A 20,658-nucleotide genomic window follows, 5' to 3' on the forward strand; every position below is an offset into this window, starting at 1 on the left:
TCAAACGAAATCGTCCGAATCGTTTGGAATCTTCGGCTGACTGTCGATGTTGATGTTCATTGTAATGTTGATCATTAACATGAAGAAAAGTAAAGAGTAAAATAAAAGATATTTATCATTAACACAGCTGATCGCAGAACACACCGTCAATATCGCTAAATTCAAATTACGTTTTCTTTTTCTTTCTATAAAAATTATAACACTATATACGTACGTCGTACTGTTTATACGCGATGTTCAATTACATGATCTTTAATCTTTTCACAGTTTTCATTCGAAAATGAATCCACGTGGAACAAGTACTCCTCCGCATGCGTGGAGGAACAAGCATTGCATTTTTCTGTCTGCAACCCGCTAAATTCAAATTACATTTAATTTCTCCGTCGACAAGCGCACCCTTTCCGAGTAAGGGGATGGAAGCGTGACTCCTGTTTCCGGCTAATGAGTCGTATCGAAGGTTGAATGGGTGTGGGGGCCAGGAGGACGATAAAAAAGAAAGGCACACGAGGCAGAGACTATACTCTCGATCCATTTGACCGAGTTTTTCTTACGTCGCTTGCCTTTTTGCCTGATCTCCCACTCGTAGCACGAACCCGGCTCGCAAGATCATTGACCGAATGACACGGTGAGCCGCGACTGAGTGAGGCGGCTAGCGAGCGACTCGCTCGTTCACTCGCGATGTCGTTAGCCGGGCAAACAACCGACTCGCCTCACTTTATCGGCGCACGTGGGATAACATTATCGGATGCGTGTCCGCTCTATGCGCATTCTCGCCCATCGTTCTACACAGAGACCGCGACAGAGACCGCTGGGACAGGTTTTCCCTAGCGTTTCGCGCGAAACTTAGAAAGAAAATCCATGATCAACACTAAACGCGCCGACATTTTGTAATCATTTAATGCGATTGATATTTAATCCCTGTAACAAATGTGACAACAGATTGTTTTCAGCTTCTTCAGATATTCATTTTAGTATTCAAGGGGAACTATTCATTTTTTAAATCATTTCGAATATTCAATGCTTTTAAGATATTAATAATTGCGAAATAAGAAAACTGAAACTCGACATTTTGACTGATATAGTGGTTCCAGTGTTAACATTAAATGTGTCGACATTATACATATACAGTAATGAGCAAAACGGAACATACTTTATAGAATTGTCTAGAATGTTTACATTTATTCGAATCCACAACGTTGTACTGCGATCAATGTGGACGTATATAAGGTGCACATTGTATAATAGAACATTATTAAACGATATAGTTTTCTTATTGTAAACAGACACAGAAGTAACGACAAAAATTGAGAAAAGATTAATCGGACAATATAGGAATCAATATAAAATTAAGTGAACGAAAAATGAAATTTGAAACCTCGTCATTTGATCGGTCCCGGTATGTTTAGCGTTAATCATTTTCGATCTGAAGTATTTTTGGTTTTATATTTTGAAACTTGTGTCAATATTATTTAATCATTTACTTTGTAATTTATCTCTTAGGTCTTCTCTATTGTTAGGTCATAGACATAGTGCTCAAGAAAATGTTTAACACGTATTTTTTCTGGTCGGTCAACATCTACTTTGCACGGGTGAAAACAGCCCTAACACTTGAAGGTTGAAAGTATATATTTTACAATATCTCTGAAACTATGGGGTGTGTAAAAGAAATCTAAATTGTCCATTTCGAGACGAACAACTAAAAAAGAGAATTTCTTTTCTACACCGACTAGTTTCAAAGATATTGTAAAGAATATACTTTCAACCCTGAATTTCGAGGTGTGTCATCACCCTTTCAAAGTGAATGTTGGCCAATTAGAAAAAAAACATGTGTTAAATATTTCCTTGAGAACTATGTTTCACATAGGTTCCATTAAAAATTCAACCGGCGTATGCTGGTTGAAAATGTTCCCTTGTCAAGAAAGGCCCAAGAGTATTATCATTGAATGATATCTCCCCACACGTTGAAGCACTGTCACAAAATATACTTATTGCCCACATGTAAGGTGAAGATTGTAAATCAGCAGCAGCTAAATAAACAAAAATTTGCATTCACTTTTTAATGTTCGTCGAACGTTGCCAGAACTGTCACTGTGATCGTGGTTTCCCAAGGTGCGCACGAACAAATCGACGACTCGAATGCCGGACGCTCGGAAGGAAGGAAAAATGGGGGAAAAAGGAGGACGTTGTTCGACACGCTTCCGGCCGGAATAAACGAGTGCGCGTAATACAGTGTCATTAACGTCGCACGCGACGAGACTTGGCGCCACATCCGAGTCTTAGCCTCCCTCTTGTCTCCGTGCGACCGCTGCTATCCGTACCATCGTGAAATATAGTTATCGTGCGAGCGTTCTCATGTATTTATGCATGTCACCCTGGCTCCGAACACTCTTCGGGCTCGGAGCGAATTCGCATAGCGCCAGTGACACGGGGATATTTATCTATAGAGCGGAATGCAACGATGCTTCTAACTTGCACGTTCCTTTAGGCATAGTTCGATACCGCATTGTTTTTAACGTGTCGCTACGATATTTTTTGGTGATAACTCTCTGGCTCTATGTTCGATTATTTTGAGAGATCAGTCTGAGTATAGTTGTATTCAGTGAGAATTAAAATGTAGGGTACTCCGGGTGAGATGGCCTGATCTCGTTTAAATTAACAAATTTATGTATTATCAACCGTTTTCAGCTATGCTAAATCTTGTGCAGAGGCCTATTTAACTATCGCTCTTATATGTATTTGGTTTTCTAAATACACCTCTTTTTGTAAGATATTAATGATATTTATGATATAATAGTTGATTTTTAAAAAGTGTGACAGCTTTGTCTGAATTACCCTATTTAGTGTTGTTGTTGTTACTTGTTTGTAAGTTGACTGAAAAGAATATGATATTGCGTAAAGTTTTTAGTCAAAATTCATTTCTGACAGTAGGATTTTCAAATTTATTTACCTACATCCTCAGATTTCAACCAGATTTGTCTATTATATTCCCTAACGATTTATCTATCCCGTTTGTGATTTTCAATTAAAATGAGTAGTGTCGAATATTGTAGGACATATGCTTCAGATATTTCTTCCAATACGATCAAAATTTTTTCGTCCTCCGATCTCAGGTATCGAAACATATTTTCCCCATGCCCAAACTAAGCCCATCGTCTTTCGAGATTATCGCCATATTCTCTGATCATCAGAAGTTACGTAAAAGATGTTACGTAAAAATTGCTGCGAAGTCAAAGTGACCGTTTCATCGCAGTTGCAATTAAACGTTAATGATTTCTAAAGCAAACTGTGGCCCCGAGTCTGTCTCCACTTAATACCATGTTCTGAAAACAATAGAACTCTCTTACATTACCCTAACTCTTATGTCAATTCCTCAAAGTGACTGAGAAACATTAACGAGAATAGGTAACGCAAGAAACATTAACAAATGTAAAATATCAACGCAATGAATTTGAAAGTGTAAGATGCAAACGAGGAAAATAGAAACAATTATTTTACCAATGGACTAAAATAATTTATCCAACGTTTCTCACGAATAGGGAAATATCAATTAATATATTTCGAAAATGTAAGTACAATAAAATAATGATTAAAATAATAGAAACACTCAAAGCACTCCAAACTGCTAACATTATCCAATTAATATGAAAAACTGAAAATTCACAAAGATATCCAAAAACACTACATAATTAGAGCAAACAATTTTCGTATTTAATCACTTTCCTTATCAAGAAAATCCGAAGAAACGTACATTTATGTTTCAATTTATGCTACGAAATTAATATTCAACACAACCAGTTATAATCTTAGAAAATTCGTCACGTTGCGATACACCATAGATACTGAAGTATTCAACACCGTAATGGTTAAAAGGTATTTTCAAAAGTAAATTTCACTGGTGCACTGATATAGACACACAACTCGTACTCTCAGAAACATAACTTATTTGTCTCGATGTAGAATAACCAGGTTTTGAAGGCTTTCTGCGACGGAAGGCGACAGAGCGCATTATTCACCAGTTACATTCAATTCAGCATTTTTCACCTGATCCATACGTCAGCGTTCTAACTTCGCTCAGCTATCTTCTTCCCATATAAGATATCCGCATTAGTATAGAGTCCCAGAGAGGACATCATACCTACGGCGTAATACGAATGTCGAAGCACGATAGCAATCTTAAATATTTATGCGCGTTACGAGCGGCGAGGCTCTCGGTTATATGAGCACTCGTAATACGAACGCGTAGAACTGGCTAGAATCCGACGATGTGAAAATTTCTGTGCTCTGACTAGTTTCAACGGTGTTTCCAACGAAAATCGACGTTTCCTCGCGGGACTATAATTTTGGCCATTTTAACGTTATCTTTGCCGGAGGTGTTAATGGATAAGTTCTAAAGTTTTAACCTTTTGCAGACGAGGGTTTTTCAACCTTTTAACTGGGGATGACGAGTTAACACGTCGCCCAAGTTTAGTTTTATTTTTCGATAGTTCCCCATTTCCGTGTTCATTCTGATAAAACTGAATTATGTACGAAATGTTCGTATTTCAAAAATGAAGGTTCTATCTCGTCGAAATGACAATATTCGTTTCTGAAGGGTTAAAAGTTCCTGAGGGTAAACAGTTCTTTGATTGACTTTTCGAGATTTCCTGTGATTTTACAATTATTGTCGGAACAGTTCAAACATCAATTCAGGAAGAATAATGAAATTAGGAAAATAATTTGAAGTGAACATATCGTGTTAAAAGTAGAACTATAATACCTGACAGTTGGTGGATAGTATAGTAACGCAGAAAAAGATGATACATCTGTAATTTTAAGTTTGAGAAAACAATCGTTGTTATTCATCAAATCGAATTATATTTTCTAACTTTCTAATACTTCATTCGCTTCTGGTATCACTACTTTCCACTTCTTTCATCATCGATAAACAACACTATCATTATCACCGTATGCCTCTACAGACACTCATGATTCAGGAGTAGCGATAAGCATCTTTAAAGATGTGAACCCTTTATCTTTTGTTGAACGACAAGATTAAGCGTATCCGTCATCATTTCAAATTTTTTCAAGTATCACTCTACTATCAAAAATTCTCTGAGGGAATTAAAAATATTGTAGTTCAGACCAGTTGAGATAAATATCTTTTGAAAACCGTAATCCACCAAAGTTGAGATCATTATTCCAGTAGCCATAATTCAATGTGAAAACTCAGTTAATCGTTTCCCTATTTTTGAAATTCCTTGTAAGACAATTATCCTACTACTTGACCACTTAAACGAAAGAGTTACCACTAAATCTTATCATCGAGAGACTTTCGAATTTTTTAACAGTGATCTCCAAATCATACCCAAAAAGTTGTCCATTATTCGAATCACCATTTCAAAATGTACAATCAAACAGCAAAGAAACAAAACGAAAACGACTTGCTCCCTAAAAATCATATTGTAAACTTGATTTCAAGTAATTGTCTCTCTCCTCGACTCTACTTCCGTCTCCAATGAAAGCTATCCAGCTTTAAATTAAACGTGCCTATAGCCAATTCGACGCCCGCAAAAACACTTCCATCGGCAGACAAATAAAAAAGGAAAAAATAAAATAAAATTCATCGTGCTTCCTGCATTTCAAAGCCCGATCACGCATCATTTCATTCGTACACAGCTTAAACGGGATCGATTTCGGGTCACCCGGTAACAACCGCCAGAGTGAAGGCAATTTTGTTCACGCCATTGCACTCGTCTCGAAAATAGTGTCGTTCCTGTTCCCGGCCATCTTCGCCGAAGCCATCCGCGTAATTTATATCGATAGCGATGGATCGTAGATGTACGTTCCCGCCGATTCGCATTTTCCTTCTTCTTTTTGCCGGTGTCCCTCACCTCGTGCATCATCATGGCGTCGCGTCACGCGGTGCCGTTCCCACCACGACGAAGGACCGGCCATATGTACGGCGCACGATGATCTTCGCCGGAGACGTCGGCGAGGCTCCGTGGCATACATAACCGATAACCGTTTCGTCATCTTGAATTAAGGGAATTTTCTGATTAAGGCGAACGGGTGAGGAAAGAGAGATAGGGAGAGACGGAAAGAGGAACAAATTCATGAAAAGAGAAAAGGAAACAAATAAATTAAAAAAGAGGAAGAGAAATATTAGATTGTGTAATATGAAATGTCGGATTTTTCTTACTCATAAATGTCTGTACTCCTGTTGTTGTTATTCCTTTGTCTGTCATCTAACGTCTTAACCAATTAACTACATGTAACGAGTATACGTGTCATCTTAAAACTTGAAATGATACTAATTCTTTCAACGATGAATTCTTTCTGTTTTCAGATAAACATGTAATTCTTCTTTGTTTCGCTTCGGTTTTTCATTAAAATATACCCTAGTTAACAGATTAAACAGTTTCATTGTCGATTATCGGAGTAACTTTTTGCAAAAACGTTTTTCGAATTGCACATGATAATTATTTGTTGCATTGCTTTTTGAAAACATGAATACCGCCAGCATTCCTGTAATTTTGTTACATGAATCCAAACTTGGATATAATGCTGCAAAAACCGCTGAAAATATAAACAAAGCATTAGGATACAATACCGTGAATGAGTGAACACTGCAGCTAATTTGCAAAATTTCCTTTCGGTGATGTATCTTTGCAAAATGAACCTCACAGTAAACTCGAAACGGTAGTTTATAACGATGTCTTTGGAATTTGTTAATTCTAAACATTAAGAATTTTTCAAAAAAGGAATATATTCATTAAAAACACGTTGACACGAGTGCATCGAATCAAATAGAGCATAGTTTTATTGAAAATACGTCTTTTAAAAGATCAAATATGGTTTTCTTTTCTCTCAAAATCCGACATTTCATATTACGCGACCTAATAAATGAATTAAAAGACAGAAAAATAAGAAAAGAAAAAGAAATAGGTAAATTAGAAGGAGAGGGGGGGGGGGGGGGGTAAATTGAAAAAGAAAGAGGAAGAGAAGAGAGAGAGGATAAAAACGACGAGGAGCATCGAGATGACATTATCCATTAATTGCAGCTATCGTGTCTCTGACGTTCGCGACTTTTACGAGCGAGCGCAGCGAGAGAAACAACGCCGACATTAAATCACAGGACGTATTAAATGTAATTAATGAAGTCCAATAAGAAATATCCTCCGTTTTGCTGCGAGCGGATCGCAGAGCTCGGGGATTCTTGCGCGTCCCAGTGCATCACTTCCGTCGGAATATGCAAAAGGAAACGGTTGAGGAACCGAAGCTGCTTGAACGACTGTCCGGATCCTCTGAATAATTATTTTCCTCTACCACGAGAAGCTGTTTTGATTAAGGATAGACTCATGGAAACCATCGAACCTGTGGATCTTGATAAAAGTATCGTAATTTTCGGTTCTGCTGATGAATTAATTAGGAAATAGGTTACCAAATGAGCAATTATTCAGTTTTGTATATTATTAGAATTGTTTTTTATTAATCTGCATTGACTTCGTCGAAAATGTACCTTTTATAGGGTATAAAGAATCACAATCTATTCATAATTAATAATTTGGAATATTCCTTTATATACTTAATAAATGATGAAAGTAGATTCATCGTAATAGAAGCTATTATTTTTTCATCGTTCATTATTTAAAAAAAATAGAAATTAGTGTTTCGCGTTCCGAGATTTAATGTTCCAAATCAATTTTCTTTCCAAATAAAGTGACGGCTGGTAGAAAAATTGATAATAGATATTAAGTATTGAAAGAAAGCTGTAGGCAGTTCCACACCTAACGCGAAACCACAGGTGTAACAGCCGTTAGACACAATGGAATCATTAGAGTAACTTGTTACCGACAAATGGCACCACAATCACCAGTCACGTTCTATAAATACGCACGATGACTCCTGGCTGCAAGGTGTGTCTAGGGACAGGTCGCAGCGAGACAGACCAGCGGCAACTTTTCCCTGCAGGTGAATCGAATCGAGAGAAATTCGTGAACGTTCAACTGAGGATGCGACGCGAAGTAATCAGCAATACGGTAGAAGCAATGTTTTTATTGCGCTACATTTATTCTTAATCACTTATTTGTGATATATTGGTTTAAACAGAAAAATTTTGTCAAAAAATTTAGGGAAAAAGTAAATGTTTATTAAAAAAATTTCATTGGAAAAGATGGATTAAAAAATTTGTTTGGATACATTGGTTCTATGATGAAACTAGTAATTTTGTTTTGAAGGTTTATAGGTCGTATATGGTAGAACTTCAGTTAGAAAACTGTCTAATTCGTTATTTGGTTCTTGAATATTCATTAGAAATACGAAATAATCTCATTCAGAACATCACTAATTTTCGTACTCAAGGTTTGGAGAAACTTTCAAATTTTATACGTAGATAGAAGATATTATGAAAGCTTGACATTTTTCAATACTTGAAAGATATGTAAAGACTTCAAATTTTCGAGACTTCTAGAACATTTAAGATACTTCATGATTCTGTTACGTTCGTCTAAGTTTATCTAGGTTTATCTCGATACTTTTAGAAGATATAACATATAAGATTTATAAGATACTTTCCGAATTTTCTTAGTCTTAACTAAATTTTCAGATTACAAAAATTTAATTGAAATTTTCTCAATTTTTTCGAATTATCAATTTTAATCAAATGTAAATTGTTATATGACTTATACAAACTATACAAGATTAAAAATTATTATGTACTTCTTTAATTGTACAGACTATTTACATTTCTCAAATCAGTTTTACTATATTTCACTCCTGTCCCCTAAACTGTACATATTTGACAACTTCTAATCAAGTTTTAGTAGTATTTCCTGAAATCTGCCATCAAGAGCACATCAGAAGGGAACATGGAGCGCGAATTTTGTATTTCTACGACTTCAAACCTCGCTACACCTGCGTAAACATGCCAGTCACGCAACAAATTGACCGATGGAAACGCACCGAAGCCAATGTAGAACGCAAACATACATCAACGCAACTGTACTCGCGTAGATCTCGAATAACAGAGAACTCGCGTAGACTTCAAACAGTAGTAAAAAATTCGTATAAACATCAACGTCATCAGAACTGGTGTACATTGTAACATACCTCGATTCTTCGAAGAAATCCAGCAGCTGAAATTACTCAACACCTTGAACTTAAATTAAGATATTAGAAAGTTGTTTTAATGATAGTTGGCGTGAACAGCTCAGCTGCTAATGTCTTCCTCGTATAAATTAAAATTCCAACCGTAACGTAACGAGAATAATAAGAAAACATTTCTTATGTAGTTGTAGAAAATGTTTAGATAAAAGGAACCAAACTAACAACTGCACAGTTTTACAGAGAACTTGCGAAAAAGAACTTGTTCGTGACATTTCGGACTCGTATAATAATTAATAAAAATAGAACTTATACAGACTATGAAAAAAACATTTACATTTTATTTTCGAATACTTTATATTGTATTTATTAAAAGAATAAAAGCAACAGTCTTCAACCGATAGTTGCTTCACGTCGCCATCGTCCGCAGTGGAAGGGCCCAGGTTGTTAAAGTGTTAAGAAAAATATGTACCTATATACGGCGTATTTCTGCGGCTACGGTGGAGTTAGAACGCAGGCCGTTACACGAGACCGTGGCTTCGGATTTCCTTCAGCATTCCTAGGTGACGAGGAGCGTGCATATTCGTACCAACGACACGCTTCGAAACTACAAGGACAGGGATGCTCTACAACCGACATTATAATAATTCATTTCCATTGAATCGCAGCTTCACTCTATCGCCAATATTCTAATCCTGTCTTACCGCATTAAATTCAAATTGTAATCATAAACCATTATCAATTTGGAAACAACGAATTCAATCATTGTTGCACGTTAAGATCTGAAAACCACGAATTTCTTTCAACTGTTTGTTCCTTCAATTGCAAGTAAACACATATTTGTTTCAATCAATCGGTGATCAGTCTATTTCTCTAACTAGATTAAAAAAAAACTATTATTTCATATCTGTATTCAAAATTCATACGAAAAGAAAAGATACCTAAAAACCTATTTTCCCAGACTCAGCAAACGCTACTCGACCCAAACAAACCTCAACAAGCGGAATCAACAAAACACGATATCCCAGCGGTGAACATTTATAGTATTATTTTCGCGCGGCAATCCGCCAGAAAACAAAAAACCTCGGTAACCCAATCACGAGCGATGTATCGGTGAACGTAGCAAAGAGTCCCGCAGAAGGTAGGAGAAAGAGCGAGAGGATTGGTTATCCAAGGAGACGTTCGTGCGAAAGAAAAATCGTTTCAATCGTCCCGATCTCCCAAGTAATTAGAAACTGCGAATCGAAATTCGATCCGCGAACGAAACAAAATAATCCGTCGTCTTCGGGTTCACTAGTGGTTCTGCGCCGCCGGGTAGCCGGGGCCCGCGTCCACGGATCGCGCAAACTTTCTCTTCTCCAGCCCGTTCGAGACACCTTGTAGAAAGCAACGGCTGTATCGGCGGTGTGTACCCAGTGCACACACGCCAGGTATACAACCGAAGCCGGGGAGACCTTTGTCGGCCGGGTCTTAACCAGAAGGAGGGGCCCAGTAGGGAAGCTCGAGACAAAGGGACGAACAGGGACCAAAGAAACGGCCTGGCGAGCGGGTCGGGACGGGACGGACGGGATGGGGGCACGGGGGACAAAATGACCTAGATGCTCCGGGGCCCATGCGTTCGTTCGGCCCGCGTTCGGCGAGACCCCGGGAATCGACTGGTTACGCAAGCTACATGGGAATTTCGAGTAGTGATTCGAAATTGATGGATGCACTGTTGGGAGGATCGCTTAATGAGTCGGCTGAGGAATGTGAATGTTGTCTTGGTTAGGTTTCAGTTTTTGTCATCTCAATTTAGGTGTTAATTTTGATATTCGTCAATTTGGTTACATCTAAACAATGAAAACTATGGAAAATACTCAATGGAAAACTCTTATTGCTTCTATGATTCAACAGTAGGCATCAAGTTAGCTACCAACAGTGTCGTTAAGGCATGACTTGATGGCTAGGATGAGAAATACGGGTCTCATTGGTTAGTTTTCAGTTTTTATCATTTCAATGTTGATACTAATTTACTATCCACACTACTGCAACTTATGTTGACAAGTAGTTTGTTAAGATATCACATATTTTTTTATTAACAATTTACTCGTTGATAGATACTTAATAATCTCTTGAAAAGAACGATTGATATTTGTGGATTTGTTAATAAATGCCTTAATACCACTAGCCGTTACAATCGTACAACAATAAGTCAGCTATCTTAGTCAGCTATCTTAAACGAAGTTTCAAGGATAATCGTGTACTCGTACATTTCGAAACACCGGAATTTTCAACGCGATTCAGTGTTGTATTAAACAAAAAGGAAAGAACAGGAATGAAAAAAAGGAGGGACAAAAAATACTAAAAGCGGTAGAGAAGAACGCATGCACAGACGAGCGTACGCGTTCTCTGTAGCCGCGCGACGCTTTAAAAGCATTAACATTCACGACGACGGAACAGAAAGAGGGAGAAGTGCCGCGTGAAAAATGAGCGGTGTAAGAAAAAAGAAGGAAAAAAAAGAAGGTTGGGATACGCGACACTTGGCAGCGAAGCAAAGCCACTCATTGCACACGGTGTTTCGTGGTAGTACTACCATTGGCACCGGAGAAGGCGAAACACGTGACGTCTGGCTTCCTGGCGTCTTTTTTCCTGTTGAACTAATACGCGCGTACACAAATATTCCATGTCAAGGAACTATTTTGATAAAATGATCGACTTTCTTTGCGTTTTTCAAAAGCATGGTCTTTCAGGAAGGTACTGTTGAATTTTTATAATGAAATTTGGAATAGTTTACTTGATACACCTTTGTAATCCGTTGCCACGGTATTATTCTACACCTTATTTTCGCTATTGTCTCTAGTTAATTTCGTTGTAATTCTGTGAACACTACAGTCGTAAGAAACCATGAAATATTAGATATTCAACTGAATTTACTTATGAAAATAAGCAAATTATTTTGATTCTGATAGGATGAACTTGTCAAATAATTTACGATATTAAGTTTCCCATAAAGAATTCTTACGGGACTCGCACTGAAGATTTTCAACTAAATTTAATAAAAATCAGTGTTATTTATCACACAAAAATTGAAATGAAAGACTATTTTGTTTTTACCATCTTATCTTCAAAGTGCACATACGTTTGCGATGTACAGAAAATTTCTTTGCATTCTCAGAAATAGTTAACCGTAAAACTGACGTTGGCCGTTGTATACATAAATGAAACTATTAAACGAAAGAAACCGACGAATAAAGATAATATGGTAACAGAATTTCTATAGCTAATAATGTAACGTATTCATAATATATAATTGCTTACAATATAAGCTAATCGTAACAGATAATTCGCAGAATTAATTTAATATCGATAACGCAGAAAATAGTAGTACAACATGTCATAAAATAAATTTCATCAAATAATTTCCCACATCCTTATCAAATAAATTTTGCGTGTATCGATATTTTATAGTTGTATAAAAACATCCTTGATCCACTAACGATTAACGATATGATCATGAAAATTAAAGGAAACGTCCAATTAAAATTATTGAAAGAGCCGGATGTGCCGCTGCTTTTATAGTCCATAAAAATTAAAGCAAACGAGATAATAATGATGTGAATGGGCCAATTCTTGTCTATTGAGGCTTTTGGAGTACTAATCCGTGTTCCGTGAGAAAATATTTATCATTAAAACGCGTTTTTACAATCCGCGCACCGCCTGTTCTTCAGACGACTTATGCAGTGCCGGTAATTTCGTTGAATTTTCGCGAGTCACGTGTCGTTGCCGCGGCAATTTACAAAATGATTTACCATCCTTTAATAAATGGACCCAGGACAAACGCACGTCCGGCCAGTTCCGAGCGCATCCGAAATGGATTTCGCGCGGCACAAAGAGCGATAATGCGTGCGAACCGACTACGAGCATCGTCGTGTGTCCGATTAAAGTTTCGTTAAAAGGTACACGAGGAGAGGAGACGGTTTATTTTTATTTTTGTCTGGCGAACGCTAAATGAAAATGGGTCGAGGCGTCTGTGCTCATTTGCGCTCCTTCTTTTTGCTTCCTTTCCCATGTGCTACTGCTACAAAAGCCGCGACACTCCTCGAGCACGCTGCCCTGCAGCCACTGGTAACGATAGTGACACCGATGAGATGAATCGAACTTGAAACACTAATTACGAGCGATACGAAGGATCCCTGTGCTCTTAGAATTTGTATTCTGAGCGAGGGATAATTGAAAAATTTGGAAAAATCAATTTCGTTTTTTACGTCCTCATAGATTGAGACTGCAAATTAATAAGATTAGAATTAAAAAAATGGAATTGTTGTAGAAAATGATTTTCCATAGTGAATATTTTAATAAGCATAACATTTTTGATATTTTATGTTTTTTTTTTACATTGTATGCGGTGTGTTCAAATTTAACCAATTGAATTTTCCATAAATGCACAGAAATCTGCAGTTTATTTGTAAATATAATGTAGCCAGTTGTATGCACAAGTGCCCGGAATGTCAAAAGGAAGGATCCAGTTAGCTCACTGTTGAATTAAATTGAAGCGGAGCACGACAGTTCGAAAATTCCAAAATACCTCCTAAAATTTTACATGTAAATGTAAAAAAGACTATGTATAAAAATATAAAACAAATGTCGTTACATTTCTGGAAGTACACGTGAACATGTGTACAAAATATCGTGTTCGTAAGATCATTGCTTCCCGGCACACTCGCAATTTATCACGTCGTCCACTAAACAAACGCTTAACCTCTTGCGCTGGAAATTAATTTGGTGTTTACCTATTTTACGCAGATATGTGCACCAATCTTATTTATTAATAATTTTTTATACAGTGATACGCTTGAAAATAATTTAATATATGTAATGCAACAAGACTATTGATGTCAATTCGAATCTCAAGAAACGTATTGTTCTAATTTTCATAAACATTTGAAAATAACTCATTCTAATTGCTCGGTAATATTAGTGTTAATGTAAGCGCAAATACAACGAAACTCATGAACAACTCGGACCAATAAACACAAGTGCAATAGTGATTGGTAAGTGTTAAAAAGACACGTCTCCGACCGAGAGTATCGACAAAAAGAAGACACCCGCGGAGATCCGCAGGCGACGCAAGAAAGTCCGCGGGGGCAAAAAATGGCGGCCGAGATATTTCGTATTTGGCGATCGGTCTCGTTAATATTCGCTGCAGCGCGGCGTGGCAAAGGGAGGAGGACAGCCGAGTAACCGTGATCCGCTCCGAGAAACTTCTTAGTGGGCCAGGGCTTCGCGAAATTCACCGGCCATGGTTGGCCTTTGTCGCGACGCGTCAAGAAAGAAGGGACTCTCTCGGAGAGGCCGAGAAACCGGCGAGCGAGGCCGAGCCGCAAGGAAAAAGACAAGGAGAAAAAAAGGGAAGAAAAGGGAGGGGTAGGCGGAAAGAAGGGAGAGGAGGGCCCAGCGGGTTTGCGAATCGAAAGAGAGCCGAGAGAGAACGCGAAAGGGACGGAACGATCTCCTAAAGAGAAATGCGTGGGAATTGAACCATGTGGCCCGAGGACTGGTTCGCGAAATATCGCATTGCGAAAGTACGCTCGCCCGCGCGCGCGCAAACGGACCCGCACAAATGGGTTCGGGGGAGAGCTATGTTGATTCTTGCCGTTTGCGGCTGTACGCCTTACGACTCGTGTGGTGGAAATCATTGTACGTCTGGAACGTGAATTCGGAAGTTTTGGAAAAGAATATTACTTTGCTGTTTTATTTTTGTGTTTGAGTTTATGGGTAGCTGGATAAATATATATTGGTAGATGTATGGTTTGGTTACTGAATGTATGAAGTGACCTGTATTGAATTAACACTAAAACTACCAGATGGATCAAACTATCCCATTTCTGATGTCTGCTTTTTGCAATTATTAAAAAGATAACAGATGTTTCTCTGAGAAATTGTTAAAGAAATTGATTTAGCAATACGTAAACTGAATTGTAAATTAATCGAAATCTCGATAGATGCACTATTAGGGTTTCTATAGAGAAATTTCAATGTATAGGATTGGAATCAAAATAGTGAGAATGGTTTTTATTTTATTTTGATTATTTAATTAGAATTATGTAATTGGAGTGTTAATGGATGTCTAGTGTTTCGAGTTATTTTTGATTTATGAAACTCTTGATAAAGGAAAATTTAGATACAGGAAATGTAGAAGGATTACTGTGGTAGATGCACTTTTCTTTATAATTCTTAATTATATCGGAGGTCGAATGAAAATTGATGAAACTTTTTAATGTTTACATTCCATTTTTAATCTTCATTGGATTCCCGATAGATTCAATATAGTTTCATTAAAGTTTCCTTATTACAAGCTGAGCTGCGAAAATATATTTTCAACGTGAACGTTTGCCAATCCTCTCAACGCTATCAAAGCGGGTGACGTAGAACACGCTTACTGTCACCTAGCACCTGTTGTGGGGAAGATGACGAAAATATTATATGTGGTGGACAAAGCATGATTACAGGGAGGGAACACTATAATTTGGCTAACACGTATAATCAATTTGAAGTGACCCCGTGGATGAAATCCAACAAAGTTAAAAGGGTAGATCGAACAATTTAAAAATATCATGGATGAGGCCAATTTCATATAGAAAACTATTTCTGCAGGGCTGTTCATGTAATAATATGTTACATAACGCGGTTGAAGTAATTTTGAAATTCTAATGAACTCATCAATAAGGACGAAGGAAAATTAGATTTCATAAATATTAATGCTAATAATTTATTACGATTGAAAACGACCCGTAACATTTTCTTAATAAACTGTTCTTCACAGTTAACAAAAAATTTGGGAGAAAATATAAAATAATCACCTCAGCAATGTTAATGAAAAAATAATTTAATGTAAAAGTTTAAGAGTTGATTCTTCACGATAATATAAGACGAATATCAAGGATAAGAAAATTGCGATTTCTGCTTTGTTTTTAAGTTATTGAAAAAAAGAGATCCGCCAATAGCGAAGCGAGAATGTATCCTCGGTCTCTGTCCCTCGCGCTGTACGTCAACGCCCGCGCGCGCACTGACCTACCTCACGTGAGTCATGATTGGCGTATTGTCAGATGCAAAGAGATGTTCGATCGTTAATAACCTGAAAACAACGCTAAAATAGGGATTTTTTTATTCTTGATTTTCGTATTATATTATCGTGAAGAATTGATCCTCAAATTTTCTAGCATTTGTTGTGGAAAATCCAATTTGTTTAGGAGGTATAATACATAATAAACTCTCGAAAATTTTACTGTAGAGATAAAAGATTACTAAAAGATAAACAAAGAACTTCCTCCTGAGCTATTTTATTTTAGAAGAAACTTCTCATTTAATAACAATTATAAAGTCAACACTATTCAGCGAAAAGTTCTCAAAAACATTAAAAATATTTAAACAAAACAAACTTCTCTCCTCGTCGTGAGAATTTTTCTCGGCAATTATTTAGGCAAAAGCATCAAGGAACGCAACTTTTGAAAACACAATACTTCCCCTAATAAAACTTCAACATTTTCCCACTCTAATCCTACAACTCAACCAATTATAACAAGACACCCTATACGCAACAGTTTATAAATCCAAATTCTTATTTCGAATAATACGAAACATTGGATTTCTTGTCCACTATTAATTCTCGTTACGAACAGATCATTCAGCTGATTACTAATATATTTCAAACTTACAAATTTTTGAAAGAGAAATCTTCTTATTGCAAACGTGTTAACAAATATACAAGCAAACGTTCTCCGAAAATTTCAATTTAAATTTAAAAAACTTACTTCTTTTTTAATCCCACATTGCCAAACTAATAGCGTTCTACGACTAACGGACACTTTAATTCACCGTGTTAAACGGTAGGCAAAATTCGGCTGGCAGTGAACGCGTTAACCTTCAAGACAGTCCACAGCGAGAGATGCGAGGAGAGAAAAATAGGGTATCCCGAAGAAGACGCGCGCGCTCTACGAATTCAATGAAGTAATAACGGCAATCAGCTGATGTTCGCGTGGTTCTCGATCAGCAGGCCCGTATAAGGCGAATCCGAGGCGGTCAGTGTCACACGGTTGTACCATGGACACCGGGGCAAACGATTAAAGCATCCCGACATGACTAGGCACGTACACAGGCGCGCGTGACGCACACGTACGCCGTGATCGAGCTGGTCTAGTTTAGCGGCGTGGGATCGGACAACGACTTTCACATGCTAAAATTAGTCGAATAACGCCACGTGACAATTCGTAAAAGACGCCGCCACCATCGTCGACGCTGAGGCGACTCGGACGACGAACGAGATTCATTATTGATGAGTCCACCTCAGTCAAGTGTAACAGGTTACCGTTTCCGGTCCACGTGTCGGCTATAGCCTGGCCGACATCCTGTTAAGGACTCATCGTCAGTCAGAAACGTGGGGCTACGAAATTGTTATGGTAGATAGCTTTGATTGATCTAGCCGCGGTTCGCGGGATGGGCTAACTTAAGCTGATTTGGTCAACGAACTGCTAGATCGCTTGGTGGCTAGGCTGAGGAATTAGGTTGATTGATCAGTTTTTATTTTTTTCTTAGCTAATTCTCTGTTGATTTTATTTCCTAGCTTTTGATATTTTTGTTATTAACGTTATTAATGTAATAATCGTTAAAGTAATTATAAATATCTTTGATAATATATCTTCAAAATTATTTTATTAGTAACTTCTACTGTTGCTGTAAAATGTTCCTGTATTTAGGTGAACATTAATTTAAGAAATAGAACTTATAAAATACAAGTAAGTATATGAAAGTGTATATAGAATTATATAGAAATTCTTAATAAATAATGAAATGTGACATATTAAGTTATATATGATAATAATTTCTGTTACTATTTATCAAAATGATGTATATTTATAGATGAGGAATGAAAGATGATAAATAGAAAAGGCGAGAGCTATTAATGCAAACTCGTACTACTAAATGATGATGTGCTATCTCTGCGATGATGCAGGACTGATTGATAATCTCAATTGCAAAAGTGCGGCATAATAAGAACCATATTTTATACGCATAGCACTGTTTGCATCGATCAATTGCATTGTATGTATATACAGTATGAAGTGTCCGAGCAATCGTTGCAGTTAAGAAAAAGAAGATGTTGCAAGGAAGCTTGATTTACAAGCTAAAATTAAGTAAAAGAAAGAACTAGCAAGATACAAAGGAACTGTATTAATTAAGAGCAACAGCTTTCCCTTTCTGTGCGTGCAGATGGCGATTAAATGGATGCCGATTCCATTCTGATAAACCGATTGACCCCTCGAATTCATGTCACTAACAATATTTCTTATCTGAAACTTCTCTATCAATATATATTTCTATTTATACATCAATTCATTGTTACATCCTTGCAAATTGATTCTTTTCAAACAATTTAAAATCTTTATATTTCCAACTATTTATTAGCCTAATGTTCTATACTTCTTTTATAGTAATTTCTAGATTCATTTTGTTGTAATCAGTACAGTTTAAGTTTTATTATATAATTATCATTCACAGAATATATTTATAAGTAAAAGTAAAATTCATAAATGCAATGTTTGGTGTCCAGTCTTTGGCAGGAATAAGTTGACAGAAATTTGAGGGGTCAATCGAACGGTAGGACAATGAAGTGGAGAAAATAATATTTTATTTAAGAGGAGCATTAATTCTTCCTCCAGCACAGTTACCTTATTGGAGGAAGCACTACAGATGCATCTTTCATCGTAAACAAGCGGCTAATGTCTACTAAGGTACTCGGATTCAAGCGACTCTCGTTAATTTCAGAGAGATCTAATTCCAAGTGCGCGTTGCATTTGTATACTATGTTACAAAGAAACCCTGAATGTGCTCCCATTAGGTTCTTACACATTATAGAGTTCCATGTTCAGAACTTGCCCAGATTATTTTCCGATTTTCATGCCACAAAGTGTTCGTTCTCGAATGATTGAAATTCAAGCACGTGTGTGAATTAGGGTGACCATGCTATTCGGTGACATATAAATTTTATTAAAATAAATAAATCTGTCATTAAGATGAAGTTTAATGAACTTAAGTAATATATGTGAAAATACGCGATATTAAAATTAATTTTATATTTTATGTATTTGCATTATACACATTATGTACAAATGTTCAAAATGTACTAAAAAATTACATCAAATTTGTAATGATCAACAAAAATTAGAATTTTATAATAAAACGAAATACAAAATACGAAAAAATATCTTTCTATCATAATCTTTCAATCCTTTATACTCTAGAGATAACTCTCTATCACTTGATTGTGATACAGCAAAATTATATATATATATAAGCTTTATATAATACATCAATACGTGAAATATCGAAATAAAATAGCTTTGTTTCTTAACTTATGTATACTTTCCCATTACTTATAATAATTTCTATGTCCACATTTCATCAGAAAATATCGAATATTCCTACCAAAAAACTTTCGAGTGCAAAGGATCGATAAACTATCCATTACACCCTATATATTCTACATCAATTATCATCGACAAAAAATCACGAAAAACAAGAAAAAAATGTCGGTCACCCTAAAAAACACTCGAATGCGAATCGATCCGACAAGCGTCGGACGCAACAGGGGAAAACGGAAAACTCTGACTCACCTTGGAAAGTTTCTCGCCCTCGTGGTGCGGCAGCAGGGTCCTGAGCGACTGGAAACCGGCGTTAATGCTCTGCATCCGACGCCGTTCGTTACTGTTGGCGATTTCTCGCCGCATACGCTTCTCTTGCTCCATGTGGCTACGCGGTGTAACGCGGCCGACGTTGCTGGTGCTATTCCCGTTGCTCAACGCAACGTTCTGACCAGCAACACGGCGTGATACCGCGCCGTTGCTCTTCGATTGCTGTTGCTGTTGCTCCTGCGAATCAGCAATCTCGGCGACCGTCACGCTCGTGGTCACCGAGCCGTCCTCCACTGTACCGATACCTCTGGAACACAGATCGATTCCCTTCAGTATTCATCCTCGTCGGTTCGTTTAACACGTTCGCCGCTGTGACGGTCACCGGTGACCGTCGATCAGATTTACGTCTACGACTGATGCAAACGACGCGTTGACGAATGGGTCGCCATTGATTGTGGTTAATAGTTATGTTTGCGATGGTCACCGATGGGGGATAGGGAAATAATGTTACGTGTCATCTTTTTATGTCGTTAGATGGTGTAACTCAATTTAATATCGTATTTATATTGTTCCTGTTGATGAAAGACAAACTAATTGTAACGCGGGATAGGAGTTTACGAGAATAATTGCTGGTGAATATGTTAGAGGGATATTATACTGAGAAAAGTAAAGACTGAATTAAATTCTTACAATGGAACTTGAAATAATGTGCCTGACACAGAATTTTAAAGAATCGAATTGAAAATTTGCAGCTATCGCGACACATATCCTTACAAATGTGGTTAACAGAATAAACCATCAGTTCAATCTAAAATTTATTATTTCCGTTCCCCTGCATACCATTAATTATCATTCCTACCAAAAATATAATTCTACAAGTTCACACACTGATCATCTAAAAATCCGAAAC

At 37.1% G+C, this 20,658-nt stretch overlaps 1 protein-coding gene across 4 annotated transcripts in view; it reads right to left on the reverse strand.

Annotated features, from left to right (window-relative positions):
- crp (transcription factor cropped) overlaps positions 1-20,658 on the reverse strand; it is a 223,743-nt gene that overhangs the window by 171,668 nt on the left and 31,417 nt on the right. For all 4 annotated transcript variants that reach the window (XR_012998476.1, XM_031972989.2, XM_031972992.2 and 1 more), the window contains exon 2: positions 19,731-20,055. Coding sequence is in view for 3 of the 4 variants with exons in the window: in XM_031972989.2 (XP_031828849.1) it covers positions 19,731-20,055 (325 nt within the window). In the remaining variant the exon portion in view is untranslated. The remainder of the gene's footprint in view (positions 1-19,730; positions 20,056-20,658) is intronic.

The sequence above is a fragment of the Nomia melanderi genome, chromosome 4 (genome assembly GCF_051020985.1).
Source record: "Nomia melanderi isolate GNS246 chromosome 4, iyNomMela1, whole genome shotgun sequence".
Lineage (NCBI taxonomy): Eukaryota > Metazoa > Arthropoda > Insecta > Hymenoptera > Halictidae > Nomia > Nomia melanderi.